The sequence below is a fragment of the Coregonus clupeaformis genome, unplaced genomic scaffold, assembly GCF_020615455.1.
Source record: "Coregonus clupeaformis isolate EN_2021a unplaced genomic scaffold, ASM2061545v1 scaf0117, whole genome shotgun sequence".
In the NCBI taxonomy this organism is placed as follows: Eukaryota; Metazoa; Chordata; class Actinopteri; order Salmoniformes; family Salmonidae; genus Coregonus; species Coregonus clupeaformis.
The window spans coordinates 515,516-535,215 of record NW_025533572.1 but is presented as its reverse complement, the minus strand read 5'-3'; the positions used below and the strand labels follow the sequence as shown (position 1 = coordinate 535,215).

Genomic DNA, 19,700 nt, shown 5'->3' with positions numbered 1-19,700 from the left:
ATTTAATATATAGATGACATTGATTTTAGCGTTGGCAAATTGGCTTAGTCTGTGAGGAGCCTATAAAATGTAGCTAGCTTCATAAACTAGTATTATAAGGAGAGACCCATGGGGCGGCGCACAATTGGCCCAGCGTCGTCTAGGGTAGGGGAGGGAATGGCCGGCAGGGATGTAGCTCAGTTGGTAGAGCATGGCGTTTGCAACGCCAGGCAGTGGCGGTTCTAGACACATTTTACTAGGGGGGCCAAGGAGGGGCCAGTGTTTAGTCAGGGGGGCACACATAAAAAAACTGGCAACACATGATATTCAAAGATTATAAACTTTATTTTACTTTAAAATCATATGACATTTATTATAACACGTATTTTGTACAAGAGTGCAGATGCAAGAGAGATAGTGCCATAAAAATGAAAAAATAAAAAAATAAAAATAAAATAAAAAGTACAGGGTACAAATACAGGGTTCATATTCAATGTGAACAAAACTCCAGGATACAACAAAGGGTACAACAATGTGCCATTTCCTATTTATGGAAGCCCCACTACTGTGGACAGTTGATTCCACATTTTGTTTTAAGAAAGAAAACTTTCTGAGTGATTTATAAACAAAACACACTACCCTGTATCCATTTAGGTAAAATAAACCAAATCAGAAAAGAAATTCAATTCAAAGAGGCTTTACTAGCATGACCATATTGACATACAGTATTGCTAAAGCACATAAACAGGGAAACGTGTTACACATTAACATCCAGTAGTCCAATAGGATGCAGACAATAAACATTAAGTTAACATTCGTTTAAAAGCAACAATCATGTCAACACAATGTAGCAATATGAACAACACTGATGGATATCAGCAACAACATGAAAACAAGAATATTACAGGTGTCTGTGTGTGTGTGTGTGTGTGTGTGTGTGTGTGTGTGTGTCTGTGTCTTTGTGTACTTCACTGTCAGTTGATGAGCAGGTGTACAAAAAAAGGCTTTACAACATATATGGGCAAGTCCATTTAGGACAGCACATTTCCACCATAGTTCACATTAGGAAAAAATGACAGCATGAATGCTCACTAAACAAACATATACTACATATACCTTTTTATACACATTTTTTTTCAGTAATTTTTTAAGAGTGAAAGGGAAGTAAGCAATCGCTCATCATAGGATCATACATATTTCAGTTACAATATTAGTTACAATATTAGTGTTAGTTAGATCATCATGTCAAAGCTGGACCTGCAAAGTCTGAACGACACAAGTGTGCAATGATTGGAGTGATTTTGTTTCTTTTTTTCTTGCTTTGCTTGTTTTCAAAAGGAAAAATCATAGTTGGTAAAAAATAAAATAAACTTTCGTTGAAAGGTATCACACTGTATAATTTACAAATATCTAAAGAGGTTTAGTGGATGCCATAAAACATCTGTGGAGCTTGAAGATTTGTAGTACATAGATGTTTGGCAGAGATAATTCAAAATAATAAAATCATAAACTCTATCTAACTTTTTTGTTTGCTGGGGCAAAAAATGACTTTATGTCCCTTCCTCGTTTCATGATAACTATTAGAAGAAGAAAAAACGTAGGGGCATGCATTACATTTTGTTACCTAACCATCCCTCCCTACTTAACACTGGCAGATAACCTGTTGATTACTTTACTAAAAATGTATTTGTTATCGCGATGCAACAGCCAAGACGGATGAAGTTACGTGGTTAACATCACAACATTGTGTAGACCTAGCAAGGATAGCCTACTAACATTTGGATATTTGCTTCTGCTTCGATGAGTTTGCTTAGATATGATTACATTTCTAAACAAATCGAGACCAGACATTTAAAAACTTGATTTGATTTATGTGTGAGGAACAAAAGGAACATGTAGGCTATGTGCAAGAACAACAAGTCACTTATGATATTAAATCGTTTTGCTTACCTTCGACCTTCGGGTGCGCCACTCTAATTTACCCGTGTAGAACGTTGCCGTGTAGAGCGTTGCATTAGTTCCGCTTTTGGCGCTCGCGTGTAAAATAGTTATAAATTCATAATTTTTTTGGTCAGCACGGGGGGGCCACAGGGGTGGCCAGGGACATTTCCAGGGAGGCACGGGCCTCCCCCGGCCTCCGTGTAAAACCGCCACTGACGCCAGGGTTGTGGGTTCGATTCCCACGGGGGGAATCCTTCAAGACGGTTGGAAAAGCATTCCAGGTGAAGCTGGTTGAGAGAATGCCAAGCGTGTGCAAAGCTGTCATCAAGGCAAAGGGTGGCTATTTGAATATATATATATAAAATATTGTTTCATTTGTTTAACATTTTTTGGTTACTACATGATTCCATATGTGTTATTTCATAGTTTTGATGTCTTCACTATTATTCTACAATGTAGAAAATAGTACAAATAAAGAAAAACCCTGGAATGAGTATGTGTGTCCAAACTTTTGACCGGTAGTGTACATCAGACATATCATATCAGCTTGTCTGTATGAAAGGCAGCAATGAGTTTCAGGGCATGTTTGCGTTTACCAAATCTTAATGATTGCATAAAAATATCAAGCTCTCGTTCAAAAATCGTTAATAAGGGGGTAGTTTTCAAAACAAAAAAAATCTACATTTGTGTATAAAGAATTTGGCTAATACAATTAAATGATTGATCAGGAAATTGAAACCGCCTGTATTCAATGGAGAGAGATGCTATGCTACTAGCCTCATGCCATGAATATGCATAGCCTTCTCGAGACAACTCCAATAGTGTTTTTTCTCAAAATTGCCGGGATGTCACGTGTCCTACTTATAGCAGTACACTCATTACAACTGAAGTATTACAAAACTTCTATTAGATCAAATAAACCTTTTTTATAGCAAATAACCCATTCATTATTTTGTAGACCAAATTCGACCTCCATACAAAAACTACTAAAACAAACACCACCTGCTGGACGGATTTTCAGCCGAGTTGAGCCTCGCTTCCTCTTCCATAACAATTCTCCAAGATTTCATTTTATTGTCCTCATGTCGACAGAAATTCTCACAGCCCATTGGACACTCAAGTACACAAGTGGTGAAGTGTAGACAAGGACATGTACCTGTCATTTGGTTAAGGTCATTTGGTTAAGGTCATTTGGTTAAGGTCATTTGGTTAAGGGACATTTGGTTAAGGTACAAGGTACACTGCTTTGGAACAATGGAAAAAAATAAACGAATAAGCTTTATACTAGACAGATGAAATTCATATTACATTTTCCCTCCATTTTATTATAGTCACATTGCATATTTCATAAATCAATCCAATGCTTTTACATCCTTGACGGGGAGTGAACCAGGGCACACGTCATGGAGAAGGGGGAGAAATTAGCCCTCAGAAAGAGTCAGTAAACAGGTCTCTGGACCAATCACATGCTTCGTTCTCCTCGTGGAGGGAGGGGCTGACAGACCTACTGTCTCCCGGCTGCTGGTTGGCTAAACCCTCTGTCTGTCCCTCTGTCAGTGTCTGGTGAATATGTGTAGATCTCCTGTTCTCCATCTCTCCCCCTGTGGTCCTCCCTCTGTCCTCTCTCTCTCCCCCAGTGGTCCTCCCTCTGTCCTCTCTCTCTCCCCCTGTGGTCCTCCCTCTGTCCTCTCCCTCTCCCCCTGTGGTCCTCCCTCTGTCCTCTCTCTCTCCCCCTGTGGTCCTCCCTCTGTTCTCCATCTCTCCCCCAGTGGTCCTCCCTCTGTCCTCTCTCTCTCCCCCAGTGGTCCTCCCTCTGTCCTCTCTCTCTCCCCCAGTGGTCCTCCAACTGTCCTCTCTCTCTCCCCCAGTGGTCCTCCCTCTGTCCTCTCTCTCTCCCCCAGTGGTCCTCCCTCTGTCCTCTCTCTCTCCCCCAGTGGTCCTCCCTCTGTCCTCTCCCTCTCCCCCAGTGGTCCTCCCTCTGTCCTCTCTCTCTCCCCCTGTGGTCCTCCAACTGTCCTCTCTCCCTCCCCCAGCCTGCTGTCGGTCTGTCCTTCTGGAGCACCAGGGTCTCTGAGTGGGAGAGATCACCTCACTGTTGTCACACACATCCACACTACCGGTCCTTCTCCCCCCAGGTGATCTCTTCAGAGCTCTTCTCGTTAACCTCTGACACTGCAGAGCTAGTACATAGTCTCTGGGCTCTGGCTGCCGGGGTCTCTTGGGGTGTGAGAGTCCTTTAGCTGTGTGTGAGAGTCCTTTATGTGTGTGTGAGAGTCCTTTAGGTGTGTGTGAGAGTCCTTTAGGTGTGTGTGAGAGTCCTTTAGGTGTGTGTGAGAGTCCTTTAGGTGTGTGTGAGAGTCCTTTAGGTGTGTGTGAGAGTCCTTTAGGTGTGTGTGAGAGTCCTTTAGGTGTGTGTGAGAGTCCTTTAGGTGTGTGTGAGAGTCCTTTAGGTGTGTGTGTTTGGGTGTTGCTGGGTGTGTGTGTTTGGGTGTTGCTGGGTGTGTGTGTTTGGGTGTTGCTGGGTGTGTGTGTTTGGGTGTTGCTGGGTGTGTGTGTTTGGGTGTTGCTGGGTGTGTGTGTTTGGGTGTTGCTGGGTGTGTGTGTTTGGGTGTTGCTGGGTGTGTGTCGCTGGGCTCTGAGCCGTAGTGTGTGTGGTGGAGCAGTCTTCCTGATGATGGGAGTCGACTGGGACAAAGGGACCCAGTCACAACACTCTGAAGGTGTGTCCATGTGTGAGTCCGTGTTGGGTGTGTGTGAGTCCGTGTTGGGTGTGTGTGAGTCCGTGTTGGGTGTGTGTGAGTCCGTGTTGGGTGTGTGTGAGTCCGTGTTGGGTGTGTGTGAGTCCGTGTTGGGTGTGTGTGAGTCCGTGTTGGGTGTGTGTGAGTCCGTGTTGGGTGTGTGTGAGTCCGTGTTGGGTGTGTGTGAGTCCGTGTTGACGCTGGTCTGAGAGAAGTGGAAGAGGTCAGCTGAACAGTTATAAGTCTCTTCCAGGTCAGCTGTGTGTCCAGGTGACCGAGGGCGGAGGCCTCTATGGGTCAGCTGTTCAACATTAGGAACGTCCAGTAGAGTTCTGTGTGATGTGGGGCTTGCCTCTGTGTCTCTCTGGGCAGTGGACAGGTTTCTCCCCACAGGGCTGGTCTGGGCCTGATGGTCAGTTGGTGTCCGTGTCTCGGTGTCTGCAGGATCCCAGACAAACTCCCCCAGACACTCAGAGAAGGGCAGGTCTTCCCAGGCCACACAGTCCGATAGACAGGTCTGTTCACACTCTGACCTGCACTCCTCCTCCGTGTCTGAAACACCCATCTTCCTCAGGCTGGATGGTGCAGTCCGTATATGGCCAGGCTGTGTTGGAGCGGTCCACGTGAGAGAGGCAGGGGGGTGAACAGGGGAGTCAGGGCCTTCACAGAAAGAGGACAGAACATCCCAGTAGCTGTTCCTACTGTGTCCTCCCTCCCCCTGGCTGCTGTTCCTACTGTGTCCTCCCTCCCCCTGCCTGCTGTTCCTACTGTGTCCTCCCTCCCCCTGGCTGCTGTTCCTACTGTGTCCTCCCTCCCCCTGCCTGCTGTTCCTACTGTGTCCTCCCCTCCCCCTGGCTGCTGTTCCTACTGTGTCCTCCTCCCCCTGCCTGCTGTTCCTACTGTGTCCTCCCTCCCCCCTGCCTGCTGTTCCTACTGTGTCCTCCCTCCCCCCTGCCTGCTGTTCCTACTGTGTCCTCCCTCCCCCTGGCTGCTGTTCCTACTGTGTCCTCCCCTCCCCCTGCCTGCTGTTCCTACTGTGTCCTCCCTCCCCCTGGCTGCTGTTCCTACTGTGTCCTCCCTCCCCCTGCCTGCTGTTCCTACTGTGTCCTCCCTCCCCCTTGCTGCTGTTCCTACTTTGTCCTCCCTCCCCCTGCCTGCTGTTCCTACTTTGTCCTCCCTCCCCCTGGCTGCTGTTCCTACTTTGTCCTCCCTCCCCCTGCCTGCTGTTCCTACTGTGTCCTCCCTCCCCCTGGCTGCTGTTCCTACTGTGTCCTCCCTCCCCCTGCCTGCTGTTCCTACTGTGTCCTCCCTCCCCCTGGCTGCTGTTCCTACTGTGTCCTCCCTCCCCCTGGCTGCTGTTCCTACTGTGTCCTCCCGCCCCCTTGCTGCTGTTCCTACTTTGTCCTCCCTCCCCCTGGCTGCTGTTCCTACTGTGTCCTCCCTCCCCCTGGCTGCTGTTCCTACTGTGTCCTCCCTCCCCCTGCCTGCTGTTCCTACTGTGTCCTCCCGCCCCCTGGCTGCTGTTCCTACTGTGTCCTCCCTCCCCCTGCCTGCTGTTCCTACTGTGTCCTCCCTCCCCCTGCCTGCTGTTCCTACTGTGTCCTCCCTCCCCCTGGCTGCTGTTCCTACTGTGTCCTCCCTCCCCCTGGCTCGGTCCGTGGGGCGAGGTGGAGACTTCCTCCTCTCTCTCTCCCTCCTCACAGACAGTCAGCCACCGAGACACAGTAGGGGCTCTCTGTCTCCCTGTGACCTCCCCCCCACCCTCAGAGCTACACCCCTCCTCTTCCTCCTGTTCTGCAGACGACGTGATCACCCCCGGAGACTGTTGCCAGTGTGCTGTGTGTATGAAGGTCGAGGTTGGGGTGAGGGTTAAGGTGCGATGCAGTGACAGGGACCGGCCACAGGAGGGCAGTGTAGAGTTGAAGCTGCAGAGAGGAGAGGGGTGGAGCAGGAGAGGAGCTGTACTGGTGTCAGCGCTGGGCTGGGGAGCTGTTGCCCAGTCAGCGCAGAGAGCAGCTTGCTGTAGGAGGGTTCTGTAGTAACTGACCACAGAGCAGCCTGGAGCAGAGTCCAGGGGCAGAGAGATCTGACAGGCGATGAACTGGCCTGACTCTCTCCTGTAGGGGAGGGGGCCAGATATCTGCACCAGAGACATCACAACATAGCTGGATGGAATAACACAATACAACCTCCAATCATACTACTTGGGGAACACTGGCATCATTTTGTAATAGTTGATATAATGTAATAAAAGCCAGGTGGTTTCCTTTCTCATGAGACAGTTGAGATGTTTGATCTAAAGCCCATAAATCATAACCATGACGATTCATTAGTGTTGTACCTTGATCCCAAAAACAAAATGTCTTCCAATGAAACAGTCCTCCACGGCCTTAACCAGCAGCCTGCTCCGACATCCTGACCTCTGACCTCCACCTCCCATTGGACCTGAAGACTCCTCCACCAGCCTGGACACACACAGACACACACACACAGACACACACACGACCACTTTGTTTATCCATGTTGCCATTCTCATACAAACCCAGTCTTTTAATTGAACATACTGTAACCCTGTGGACTTCATAGGAACTAAGTTCCGGCAGCTCATGTATTGTCTTAAAAATATTGCAGAGTTCCTGGAAAAAATAAGTATTGTGATGCTCCTCAACCTACAGCGCATTCGGAAAGTATTCAGACCCCTTCCCTTTTTCCACATTTTGTTACGTTACAGCCTTATTCTAAAATGGATTAAATAAAACAATTCCTCAATCTACACACAATACCCCATAATGACCCAATACCCCATAATGACCCAATACCCCATAATGACCCAATACCCCATAATGACCCAATACCCCATAATGACCCAATACCCCACAATGACCCAATACCCCACAATGACCCAATACCCCATAATGACCCAATACCCCACAATGACCCAATACCCCATAATGACCCAATATCCCCACAATGACCCAATATCCCCACAATGACCCAATACCCCATAATGACAAAGCGAAAACAGGCAAACAATTTTTTGGGGCACATTTATTAAAAACAAAAAACAGAAATATCTTATTTACATAAGTATTCAGACCCTTTGCTATGAGACTTGAAATTGAGCTCAGGTGCATCCTGTTTCCATTGATCATCCTTGAGATGTTTCTACAACTTGATTGGAGTCCACCTGTGGTAAATTCAATTGATTGGACATGATTTGGAAAGGCACACACCTGTCTATATAAGGTCCCACAGTTGACAGTGCATGTCAGAGCAAAAACCAAGCCATGAAGTCGAAGGAATTGTCCGTAGAGCTCTGAGACAGGAGTGTGTTGAGGCACAGATCTGGAGAAGGGTACCAAAACATTTCTGCAGCATTGAAGGTCCCCATGAACACAGTGGCCTCCATCATTCTTAAAGTTTGGAACCACCAAGACTCTTCCAAGAGCTGGCTGCCCGGCCGGACTGAGCAATCGGGGGTGGGCCTTGGTCAGGGAGGTGACCAAGAACCCGAAAAGGTCACTCTGACAGAGCTCCAGAGTTCCTCTGTGGAGATGGGAGAACCTTCCAGAAGGACAACCATCTCTGCAGCACTCCATCAATCAGGCCTTTATGGTAGAGTGGCCAGACGGAAGCCACTCCTCAGTAAAAGGCACATGACAGCCCACTTGGAGTTTGCCAAAAGGCTCCTAAAGACTCTCAGACCATGAGAAACAAGATTCTCTGGTCTGATGAAACCAAGATTGAACTCTTTGGCCTGAATGCCAAGCGTCACGTCTGGAGGAAACCTGGCACCGTCCCTATGGTGAAGCATGGTGGTGGCAGCATCATGCTGTGGGGATGTTTTTCAGCCGCAGGGACTAGGAGACTAGTCAGGATCGAGGCAAAGATGAACAGAGCAAAGTACAGAGAGATCCATGATGAGGGTTCACCTTCCAACAGGACAACGACCCTAAGCACACAGCCAAGACAACGCAGGAGTGGCTTCGGGACAAGTCTCTAAATGTCCTTGAGTAGCCCAGTCAGAGCCCGGACTTGAACCCGATCGAACATCTCTGGAGAGACCTGAAAATAGCTGTGCAGCGACGCTCCCCATCCAACCTGACAGAGCTTGAGAGGATCTGCAGAGAAGAATGGGAGAAACTCCCCAAATACAGGTGTGCCAAGCTTGTAGCGTCATACCCAAGAAGACTTGAGGCTGTAATCGCTGCCAAAGGTGCTTCAACAAAGTACTGAGTAAAGGGTCTGAATACTTATGTAAAATGTTATATTTAAGTTTTTTATTTTTAATAAATTTGCAAAAACGTCTAAAAACCTGTTTTTGCTTTGTCATTATGGGGTATTGTGTGTAGATTGATGAAAAAAAAAAAGTTTAATAATTTTTAGAATAAGGCTGTAACGTAACAAAATGTGTGAAAAGTCAAGGGGTCTGAATACTTTCCGAACGCACTGTAAATATAAACAGTACCTGCACCCAAAATGAGTACAGGCACCTATTTCAGTCCAAGTCAAGCACGGTTCTAACCCACTGAAACCTTGATGTTACCTGTGAAGGTGGGTGGCAGGGGCTCCGAAGAGGGGGTTGAGACAGCTCCCGAACACAGTCACCCCAAATATGGTGTGGTCTCTGGTTACCCTTAGAGAGAGACGGTACCTGTAGTCCAGCTGTTGTTCCAGACAGCTGTAGCAACACCTGGAGCAGTGCCATCTACAGGACAACAACAACACTACAGTCAGACAGATCTGGAGCAGTGCCATCTACAGGACAACAACAACACTACAGTCAGACAGACCTGGAGCAGTGCCATCTACAGGACAACAACAACACTACAGTCAGACAGACCTGGAGCAGTGCCATCTACAGGACAACAACAACACTACAGTCAGACAGACCTGGAGCAGTGCCATCTACAGGACAACAACAACACTACAGTCAGACAGACCTGGAGCAGTGCCATCTACAGGACAACAACAACACTACAGTCAGACAGACCTGGAGCAGTGCCATCTACAGGACAACAACAACACTACAGTCAGACAGACCTGGAGCAGTGGCATCTACAGGACAACAACAACACTACAGTCAGACAGACCTGGAGCAGTGCCATCTACAGGACAACAACAACACTACAGTCAGACAGACCTGGAGCAGTGCCATCTACAGGACAACAACAACACTACAGTCAGACAGACCTGGAGCAGTGCCATCTACAGGACAACAACAACACTACAGTCAGACAGATCTGGAGCAGTGCCATCTACAGGACAACAACAACACTACAGTCAGACAGATCTGGAGCAGTGCCATCTACAGGACAACAACAACACTACAGTCAGACAGACCTGGAGCAGTGCCATCTACAGGACAACAACAACACTACAGTCAGACAGACCTGGAGCAGTGCCATCTACAGGACAACAACAACACTACAGTCAGACAGATCTGGAGCAGTGCCATCTACAGGACAACAACAACACTACAGTCAGACAGACCTGGAGCAGTGCCATCTACAGGACAACAACAACACTACAGTCAGACAGACCTGGAGCAGTGCCATCTACAGGACAACAACAAAACTACAGTCAGACAGACCTGGAGCAGTGCCATCTACAGGACAACAACAACACTACAGTCAGACAGATCTGGAGCAGTGCCATCTACAGGACAACAACAACACTACAGTCAGACAGATCTGGAGCAGTGCCATCTACAGGACAACAACAACACTACAGTCAGACAGACCTGGAGCAGTGCCATCTACAGGACAACAACAACACTACAGTCAGACAGATCTGGAGCAGTGCCATCTACAGGACAACAACAACACTACAGTCAGACAGACCTGGAGCAGTGCCATCTACAGGACAACAACAACACTACAGTCAGACAGACCTGGAGCAGTGCCATCTACAGGACAACAACAACACTACAGTCAGACAGACCTGGAGCAGTGCCATCTACAGGACAACAACAACACTACAGTCAGACAGATCTGGAGCAGTGCCATCTACAGGACAACAACAACACTACAGTCAGACAGACCTGGAGCAGTGCCATCTACAGGACAACAACAACACTACAGTCAGACAGACCTGGAGCAGTGCCATCTACAGGACAACAACAACACTAGTCAGACAGATCTGGAGCAGTGCCATCTACAGGACAACAACAACACTACAGTCAGACAGACCTGGAGCAGTGGCATCTACAGGACAACAACAACACTACAGTCAGACAGATCTGGAGCAGTGCCATCTACAGGACAACAACAACACTACAGTCAGACAGATCTGGAGCAGTGCCATCTACAGGACAACAACAACACTACAGTCAGACAGATCTGGAGCAGTGCCATCTACAGGACAACAACAACACTACAGTCAGACAGATCTGGAGCAGTGCCATCTACAGGACAACAACAACACTACAGTCAGTCAGATCTGGAGCAGTGCCATCTACAGGACAACAACAACACTACAGTCAGACAGATCTGGAGCAGTGCCATCTACAGGACAACAACAACACTACAGTCAGACAGATCTGGCTGGCTCCCAACACCTGTATCTGGCTGGCTCCCAACACCTGTATCTGGCTGGCTCCCAACACCTGTATCTGGCTGGCTCCCAACACCTGTATCTGGCTGGCTCCCAACACCTGTATCTGGCTGGCTCCCAACACCTGTATCTGGCTGGCTCCCAACACCTGTATCTGGCTGGCTCCCTTCACCTGTATCTGGCTGGCTCCCAACACCTGTATCTGGCTGGCTCCCAACACCTGTATCTGGCTGGCTCCCTTCACCTGTATCTGGCTGGCTCCCAACACCTGTATCTGGCTGGCTCCCAACACCTGTATCTGGCTGGCTCCCAACACCTGTATCTGGCTGGCTCCCAACACCTGTATCTGGCTGGCTCCCAACACCTGTATCTGGCTGGCTCCCCAACACCTGTATCTGGCTGGCTCCCAACACCTGTATCTGGCTGGCTCCCAACACCTGTATCTGGCTGGCTCCCAACACCTGTATCTGGCTGGCTCCCAACACCTGTATCTGGCTGGCTCCCAACACCTGTATCTGGCTGGCTCCCAACACCTGTATCTGGCTGGCTCCCAACACCTGTATCTGGCTGGCTCCCAACACCTGTATCTGGCTGGCTCCCAACACCTGTATCTGGCTGGCTCCCAACACCTGTATCTGGCTGGCTCCCTTCACCTGTGTGTAAACAGAAGGCGGCTGCCAGAAACGTGTTGTCACTGAAAAATACTGTCGGCTGCAACTGTGATAAAGCCAGTTATTATTTTGATGTGATGTGAAAGCAGAGGGGTTTATGTTTCTAGAACGGAGAATCTGTTTTGGCCAGATCCAGTCTACCTCTGAAAATAACATAAAGTCCTTGGACCTTAAGGAGTAGCGGTAGACTCTTAAGAGGACATCTTGGACTAAGGTGAAGCTACAGTTGACCTTCCAGTGTCTGCCTGTTGCGTGTGTAGTGCTTGACTTGGGCCAGAGCTGGACTGGGACCTTCCAGTGTCTGCCTGTTGCGTGTGTAGTGCTTGACTTGGGCCAGAGCTGGACTGGGACCTTCCAGTGTCTGCCTGTTGCGTGTGTAGTGCTTGACTTGGGCCAGAGCTGGACTGGCTCCTCTATATAACCAAGTAGCCAATAGCGGGCCCTGATCGACACGCAAAAAAGGTTGATCAAAGCGGAATCTGCATTATATAGCAATTGAGAGTGGGCATTCATTTCCGGATTCCGCTTTGTATATCTGCCGCTAGTCTGTGAATCTGTGAGTGACAGTAAACTGTTACAGATTGAAAATACACACGCCTGAACGGCAATGATGCGCTGTTCCAAGTTGGGTTTGTAAGGTCACGAAAAGTCATGGAAATTAGTTTCATCATTTTTGTTAATGTAATTCAGGCACACTTAAATATGATGAATCACTTTAATCTACATATCAGCCATTACGGTAATGACCCTTCAGTGCGTGTGCCAGTGCTAGGGGTCAGAGAGCAGGACAGGTAGAAAATAACACCAGACAGACTAGCGAGATAACCAATTCAAAACATAACTCCTACGAGTTCTCTCGCTAGTTAACTATAGCTAACTAAGCATTCATGTGGTTATCGCATTTCCACTGGCACGGTAGATAGCCTAAATGAATCTGCACCTTTGGAAAGCTGGGATTCCCCTCTATTAAACAGTAGCCATTTAATTGTGACAATGTTTAAAATATTCTAAGAATAGCCTAATTGACAAATAACTGGCTGTGCATAAATCTCTCCTGAAACATGAATATTACAGCCTTATATACAGTATAAACATGTCTAGGGAATCATTTTATAAAGACAAAAGGTATTTGGTTGTAATGTTGCAATATTTTATATTGAGGGTGGCAGCCATCCTCCAGGATAGCTACTGGGTGTGCAGGCTTTTGTTCAAGCCCTGGTCTAACCACATTGTTGCCTAAACATCAGCTGCTCAACAGGACCTTGATAAGCAGACTTGGCTTTTGATCCAGCTCTGAAACACCCAGGAGCTCTCCAGATGGAGGGTTGACAACATGTGACTAACAGTGCGGTTCTATTTTGTGGGGGGTTAAGTGCCTTGATCAAGGGCCCAACGGCAGGAGATGGTAAGCCTACATGGAATCAGACAGCAGCATTCCAGTGTCAATAAAGCTTTACTTTTTCATGTAGGTCTAACAAGTCTCCTTCTCCTTCCTCCTCATAACAACATCCCGTCCTCCTTCCTTCTCCTTCCGCCTCATAACAACATCCCCTGTCCTCCTTCCTTCTCCTTCCTCCTCATAACAACATCCCCCGTCCTCCTTCCTTCTCCTTCCGCCTCATAACAACATCCCCTGTCCTCCTTCCTTCTCCTTCCGTCTCATAACAACATCCCCTGTCCTCCTTCCTTCTCCTTACGCCTCATAACAACATCCCGTCCTCCTTCCTCCTCATAACAACATCCCGTCCTCCTTCCTTCTCCTTCCTCCTCATAACAACATCCCCCGTCCTCCTTCCTCCTCATAACAACATCCCCCGTCCTCCTTCCTTCTCCTTCCGCCTCATAACAACATCCCCTGTCCTCCTTCCTTCTCCTTCCTCCTCATAACAACATCCCCCGTCCTCCTTCCTTCTCCTTCCGCCTCATAACAACATCCCCTGTCCTCAGTCCTTCTCCTTCCTCCTCATAACAACATCCCCTGTCCTCCTTCCTTCTCCTTCCGCCTCATAACAACATCCCCTGTCCTCCTTCCTTCTCCTTCCTCCTCATAACAACATCCCCCGTCCTCCTTCCTTCTCCTTCCGCCTCATAACAACATCCCCTGTCCTCCTTCCTTCTCCTTCCGTCTCATAACAACATCCCCCGTCCTCCTTCCTTCTCATAACAACATCCCGTCCTCCTTCCTTCTCCTTCCTCCTCATAACAACATCCCCTGTCCTCCTTCCTTCTCCTTCCGCCTCATAACAACATCCCCTGTCCTCCTTCCTTCTCCTTACGCCTCATAACAACATCCCGTCCTCCTTCCTTCTCCTTCCTCCTCATAACATCCCGTCCTCCTTCCTTCTCCTTCCTCCTCATAACAACATCCCGTCCTCCTTCCGCCTCATAACAACATCCCCTGTCCTCCTTCCTTCTCCTTACGCCTCATAACAACATCCCGTCCTCCTTCCTTCTCCTTCCTCCTCATAACAACATCCTGTCCTCCTTCCTTCTCCTTACGCCTCATAACAACATCCCGTCCTCCTTCCTTCTCCTTCCTCCTCATAACAACATCCCGTCCTCCTTCCTTCTCCTTCCTCATAACAACATCCCCTGTCCTCCTTCCTTCTCCTTACGCCTCATAACAACATCCCGTCCTCCTTCCTTCTCCTTCCTCATAACAACATCCCCTGTCCTCCATCCTTCTCCTTCCTCCTCATAACAACATCCCCTGCCACCTTACCTGTTTTATGTATCCATGTGGAAGAGGTAGGTTACTGAAAATTTGTCCCATGAAAATCGTGTATTTGTCCTTTACTGTGCATTGGGAAAGTATTCAGACCCCTTGATGTTTTCCACATTTGGTTACGTTACAGCCTTATTCTAAAATTGATTAAATAGTTTTTTTACCCTCAACCTACACACAATACCCCATAACGACAAAGCAAAAACATCACATTTACAAGTATGCTTTGTTGAAGCACCTTTGGCAGCGATTACAGCCTCAAGTCTTCTTGGGTATGACGCTACAAGCTTGGCACACCTGAATTTGGGGAGTTTCTCCCATTCTTCTCTGCAGATCCTCTCAAGCTCTGTCAGGTTGGATGGGGAGCGTTGTTGCACAGCTATTTTCAGGTCTCTCCAGAGATGTTTGATCAGGTTCAAGTCCGGGCTCTGGCTGGGCCACTCAAGGACATTGTCCCAAAGCCACTCCTGCATTGTCTTGGCTGTGTGCTTAGGGTCGTTGTCCTGTTGGAAGGTGAACCTTCGCCCCAGTCTAAGGTCCTGAGCATTCTGGAGCAGGCTTTCATCAAGGATCTCTCTGTACTTTGCTCTGTTCATCTTTCCCCTCGATCCTGACTAGTCTCCCATTCCCTGCCGCTGAAAAACATCCCTACAGCATGATGCTGCCACCACCATGCTTCACCGTAGGGATGGTGCCAGGTTTCCTCCAGACGTGACGCTTGGCATTCAGGCCAAAGAGTTCAATCTTGGTTTCATCAGACCAGAGAATCTTGTTTCTCATGGTCAGAGTCCTTTAGGTGCCTTTTGGCAAACTCCAAGCGGGCTGTCATGTGCCTTTTACTGAGGAGTGGCTTCTGTCTGGCCACTCTACCATAAAGGCCTGATTGGTGGAGTGCTGCAGAGATGGTTGTCCTTCTGGAAGGTTCTCCCATCTCCACAGAGGAACTCTGGAGCTCTGTCAGAGTGACCATCGGTTTCTTGGTCACCTCCCTGACCAAGGCCCTTCTCCCCTATTGCTCAGTTTGGTTGGGGGGCCAGCTCTAGGAAGAGACTTGGTGGTTCCAACCTTCTTCCATTTAAGAATGATGGAGGCCACTGTGTTCTTGGGGACCTTCAATGCTGCAGAAATTTTTTGGTACCCTTCTCCAGATCTGTGCTTCGACACAATCCTGTCTCGGAGCTCTACGGACAATTCCTTCAAACTCATGGCTTGGTTTTTGCTCTGACATGCACTGTCAACTGTGGGACCTTATATAGACAGGTGTATGCCTTTCCAAATCATGTCCAATCAATTGAATTTACCACAGGTGGACTCCAATCAAGTTTTGGAAACATCAAGGATGATCAATGGAAACAGGATGCACCCGAGCTCAATTTCGAGTCTCATAGCTAATGGTCTGAATACTTATGTAAATAATGTATTGGTTTAAAAAAAAACTGTTTTCACTTTGTCATTATGGGGTATTGTGTGTAGATTGATGAGGAAAAATAATAATTGAATCAATTTTAGAATAAAGCTGTAACGTAACAAAATGTGGAAAAAGTCAAGGGGTCTGAATACATTCGGAATCCACTGTATGATCATTATATCTGTTGATTTGTGAATGCTGTACATGCTAGCTAGCTACTGTGCTTTCTACTGTAGGCTACGTGTTGTCATTGGGCTAGCATGGCTATTCATGTCCCCTTTATTCACTTTTCAGAGGAGTTTGGCATATTAGGGCAGTACAGTATTTGTTCATGGAAGTTACCCATTATTATCATCGTCATTATCAGAGAAAAAGACTAACACCAACCCTGATCCTTTTGTCATATGTAAGCAATCAAAACACAATGCAGAGGGCAATCTACACGGTCACATAGGCTTTAACCCACTGGCTCCAGGTCATCTATAAATCACTGCTAGGCAAATCCCCGTCTTATCTTAGCTCACTGTCACATAGGCTTCAATAAAAGTCATGGGAAAGTCATGAAACATTTGTATAAACCCAGAACAGAGAATATACCCAGAACAGAGAACATACCCAGAACAGAGAACATACCCAGAACAGAGAACATACCCAGAACAGAGAACATACCCAGAACAGAGAACATACCCAGAACAGAGAACATACCCAGAACAGTGAATATACCCAGAACAGAGAATATACCCAGAACAGAGAATATACCCAGAACAGAGAATATACCCAGAACAGAGAATATACCCAGAACAGTGAATATACCCAGAACAGTGAATATACCCAGAACAGAGAATATACCCAGAACAGAGAATATACCCAGAACAGAGAATATACCCAGAACAGCGGTCTCTACAGCATAATGAACTATTCTAATGGACCGACTTGGAAAAAGACAGCACCTGCACTTCTTTCATCCCAAGTCCAAGTCAAGCACTGTGTGCGTCTGGGTGCTGTGTGCGTCTGGGTGCTGTGTGCATTGGCTAAACTATTGGCGATAGTATCTACTTGGGCTACTTGTTAAGAGCCCCGATGCGCGGTCTGAACGTTAACACATGGTACGGTTTTGGAAACATAAGGAACGTATCTTTCATATCTGTGATAAATACTTTTCTAAAAACAAAAGGGTCAATTACTACACCCCTTTACAGGGTTAGGGTTAGTTCTCCCACATGGCCATATCTCCATGTTACTGCGCTTGTTTACGTAAGACAGACACGGCAGAGTTGACCACAGTGCTAATTATCCTGAACAAAAATACAAACGCAACATGCAAAGTGTTGGTCCCATGTTTCATGAGCTGAAATAAAAGATCCCAGAATTTTTCCATACGCACAAAAAGCTTATTTTAAGCTTATTTTTCTCACATTGTGCACAAATTTGTTAACATCCCTGTTAGTGAACATTTTTCCTTCGCCAAGATAATCCATCCACCTGACAGGTGTGGCATATCCAGAAGCTGATTAAACAGCATGATCATTACACAGGTGCACCTTGTGCTGGGAACAATAAAAGGCCATTCTAAAATGTGCCGTTTTTTCACACAACACAATGCCACAGATGTCTCAAGTTGAGGGAGCGTGTAATTGGCATGCTGACTGCAGGAATGTCCACCAGAGCTGTTGCCAGAGAATTTAAGGTTAATTTCTCTACCATAAGCCAACATTGTTTTAGAAAATGTGGCAGTACGTCTAACAAGCCTCACAGCCGCAGACCACGCCAGCCCAGGACCTCAATATCTGACTTCTTACATTTTACATTACATTTTAGTCATTTAGCAGACGCTCTTATCCAGAGACTTACAGTTAGTGAGTGCATAATTTTATTTATTTATTTTTCATACCCCCAGTGGGAATCGAACCCACAACCCTGGCGTTGCAAACGCCATGCTCTACCAACTGAGCTACATCCCTGCCAGCCATTCCCTCCCCTACCCTGGACGACGCTGGGCCAATTGTGCGCCGCCCCATGGGTCTCCCGGTCTCGGCCGGCTACGACAGAGCCTGGATTCAAACCAGGATCTCTAGTGGCACAGCTAGCACTGCGCCCCTCGGGAGGCAACAGTTCTTCACCTAAAGGGATTGCCTGAGACCAGCCTTCCAGGCAGCTGATGAAACTGAGGAGAATTTGTGTCAGGTAATAAATAATTAAAAACTCATTCTGATTGGCTGGGCCTGGCTCCCAAGTGGGTGGGCCTATGCCCTGCCCAATCATGTGAAATCCATAGATTCGGCCCTAATACATTTATTTCAATTGACTGATTTCCTTATATGAACAGTAACTCAGTAAAATCGTTTAAAATTGTTGCGTTTATATTTTTGTCCAGTATAGTTATCTAGCTATGTGTGCTCCGAATACCTGTGTGTAAGCGATCTGGGGAGAAAGCGGTTCCTCCGCTGGCTGCACACAGTGTATGGATCTGATCAAATCTGCTGTAGTAAGTGTATATATATATTTTTTTATCCTCACTGATATGAAAGATCTGGTCCTTATGTTTCGTAAACCGTTTCGCAAGTGATCATAGCGATGATTATTTACGTTTCTAGACGTTAAAACACAGCTTCGGGGTCGTAGTTCACACAGAAACAGTAACGTCATGGGCTGAAAACGCTAACTTTACCCTCTATGTGTCTTACCTGTCCTTGTCTGTCTGTCGCATCCTGGAGAAGCATCCTCTACAACAGGGGTATAACACACACGAGTCCTGAAGAGAAAGCACAGCACAGTCCACCAGAGCCCTTCTCACTGACATTAGCGGGCTGGTTGTCCAGAAATAAGTCACTTAGTTAATGTGTATGACTAGCAGCTAACATGCTACCAGTAGCTAGCAAGCCAACAACGAGTTGATCTGCTTTCCTGCATCCCTCGACAGCAATACCCTTCGCTTATAAAAAAAAAAAAAAGAGTAAAATTGCTACTGGATTTTGAAGAATAACTCCAATTCATAGCAGACATTTCTGTGAACGATCGGCAACTTTTAAATAGTGACGTCAGGTTTGAAGCGGTTTCTTCTTCATCTTCTTCTTCTTCAATGAGGTTTAACGGCGGTTGGCATCCAATTTGTTGCATTACCGCCACCTACAAGACTGGAGTACAACTCACTTATCTTTTTCTTGAAAAATAAAATAAAGCAAAGAAATACCCTACCATCTAACACTACACTCACAAATTCAAAATTATTACTAATAATTAACCCCACTCTTCTCCACTATTTAAATATATTAATTTCTACCTCATGCCCTCAACCTGAGATGATGGGACATCTCTTAACACTCCCTGTAACTCTTCTGATGTTAAGTCTCGCACACCCAAATACCTCTCTGCAGCTGCCACCACAACCTCTATTTCCTTCGCCTTACGTTCCATCCCTGCAGTACAATTAATAACCATTGCTATAAACGCTAAAAATCAAATCTTACTGAAACATAGCACTTGCGAAACCTCAACCTGCTTCTCTCGCACTGGACATGTCTGATCCCCAGCCCCATGGCCACCCCTACAATTAGTACACACCACTACCTTTCCCAGGTCATCTATAAATCACTGCTAGGTACCTACCACCTCCGATACTTCACCACACCTACCACCTCCGATACTTCACCAAACCTACCACCTCCGATACTTCACCACACCTA

General features: G+C 47.0%; 1 protein-coding gene across 1 annotated transcript; it reads right to left on the bottom strand.

The window, feature by feature from the left end:
- Positions 1-4,100: 4,100 nt before the first annotated feature.
- On the bottom strand, positions 4,101-19,081 carry ddias (DNA damage-induced apoptosis suppressor). Its single transcript, XM_045213511.1, has 6 exons — positions 18,702-19,081; positions 9,205-9,366; positions 7,000-7,123; positions 6,233-6,798; positions 5,011-5,233; positions 4,101-4,196 (listed from the first exon to the last, which is right to left on the bottom strand). Exons 1-6 carry the CDS (start codon positions 18,815-18,817, stop codon positions 4,101-4,103), a joined length of 1,287 nt encoding a protein of 428 aa, XP_045069446.1. The 5' UTR covers positions 18,818-19,081.
- Positions 19,082-19,700: the final 619 nt, after the last annotated feature.

What these genes read in the sequence shown, in the direction of transcription:
- ddias (XM_045213511.1), bottom strand. Translation starts at nt 18,817, where the DNA reads ATGTCAGTGAGAAGGGCTCTGGTGGACTGTGCTGTGCTTTCTCTTCAG. An exon ending in CCTGCCACCCACCTTCACAG is followed by an intron (nt 7,124 to 9,204) that starts GTAACATCAAGG and finishes GTGTGTGTCCAG; the next exon opens with GCTGGTGGAGGAGTCTTCAG. An exon ending in ATTTTGTTTTTGGGATCAAG is followed by an intron (nt 6,799 to 6,999) that starts GTACAACACTAA and finishes TCTCTGGTGCAG; the next exon opens with ATATCTGGCCCCCTCCCCTA.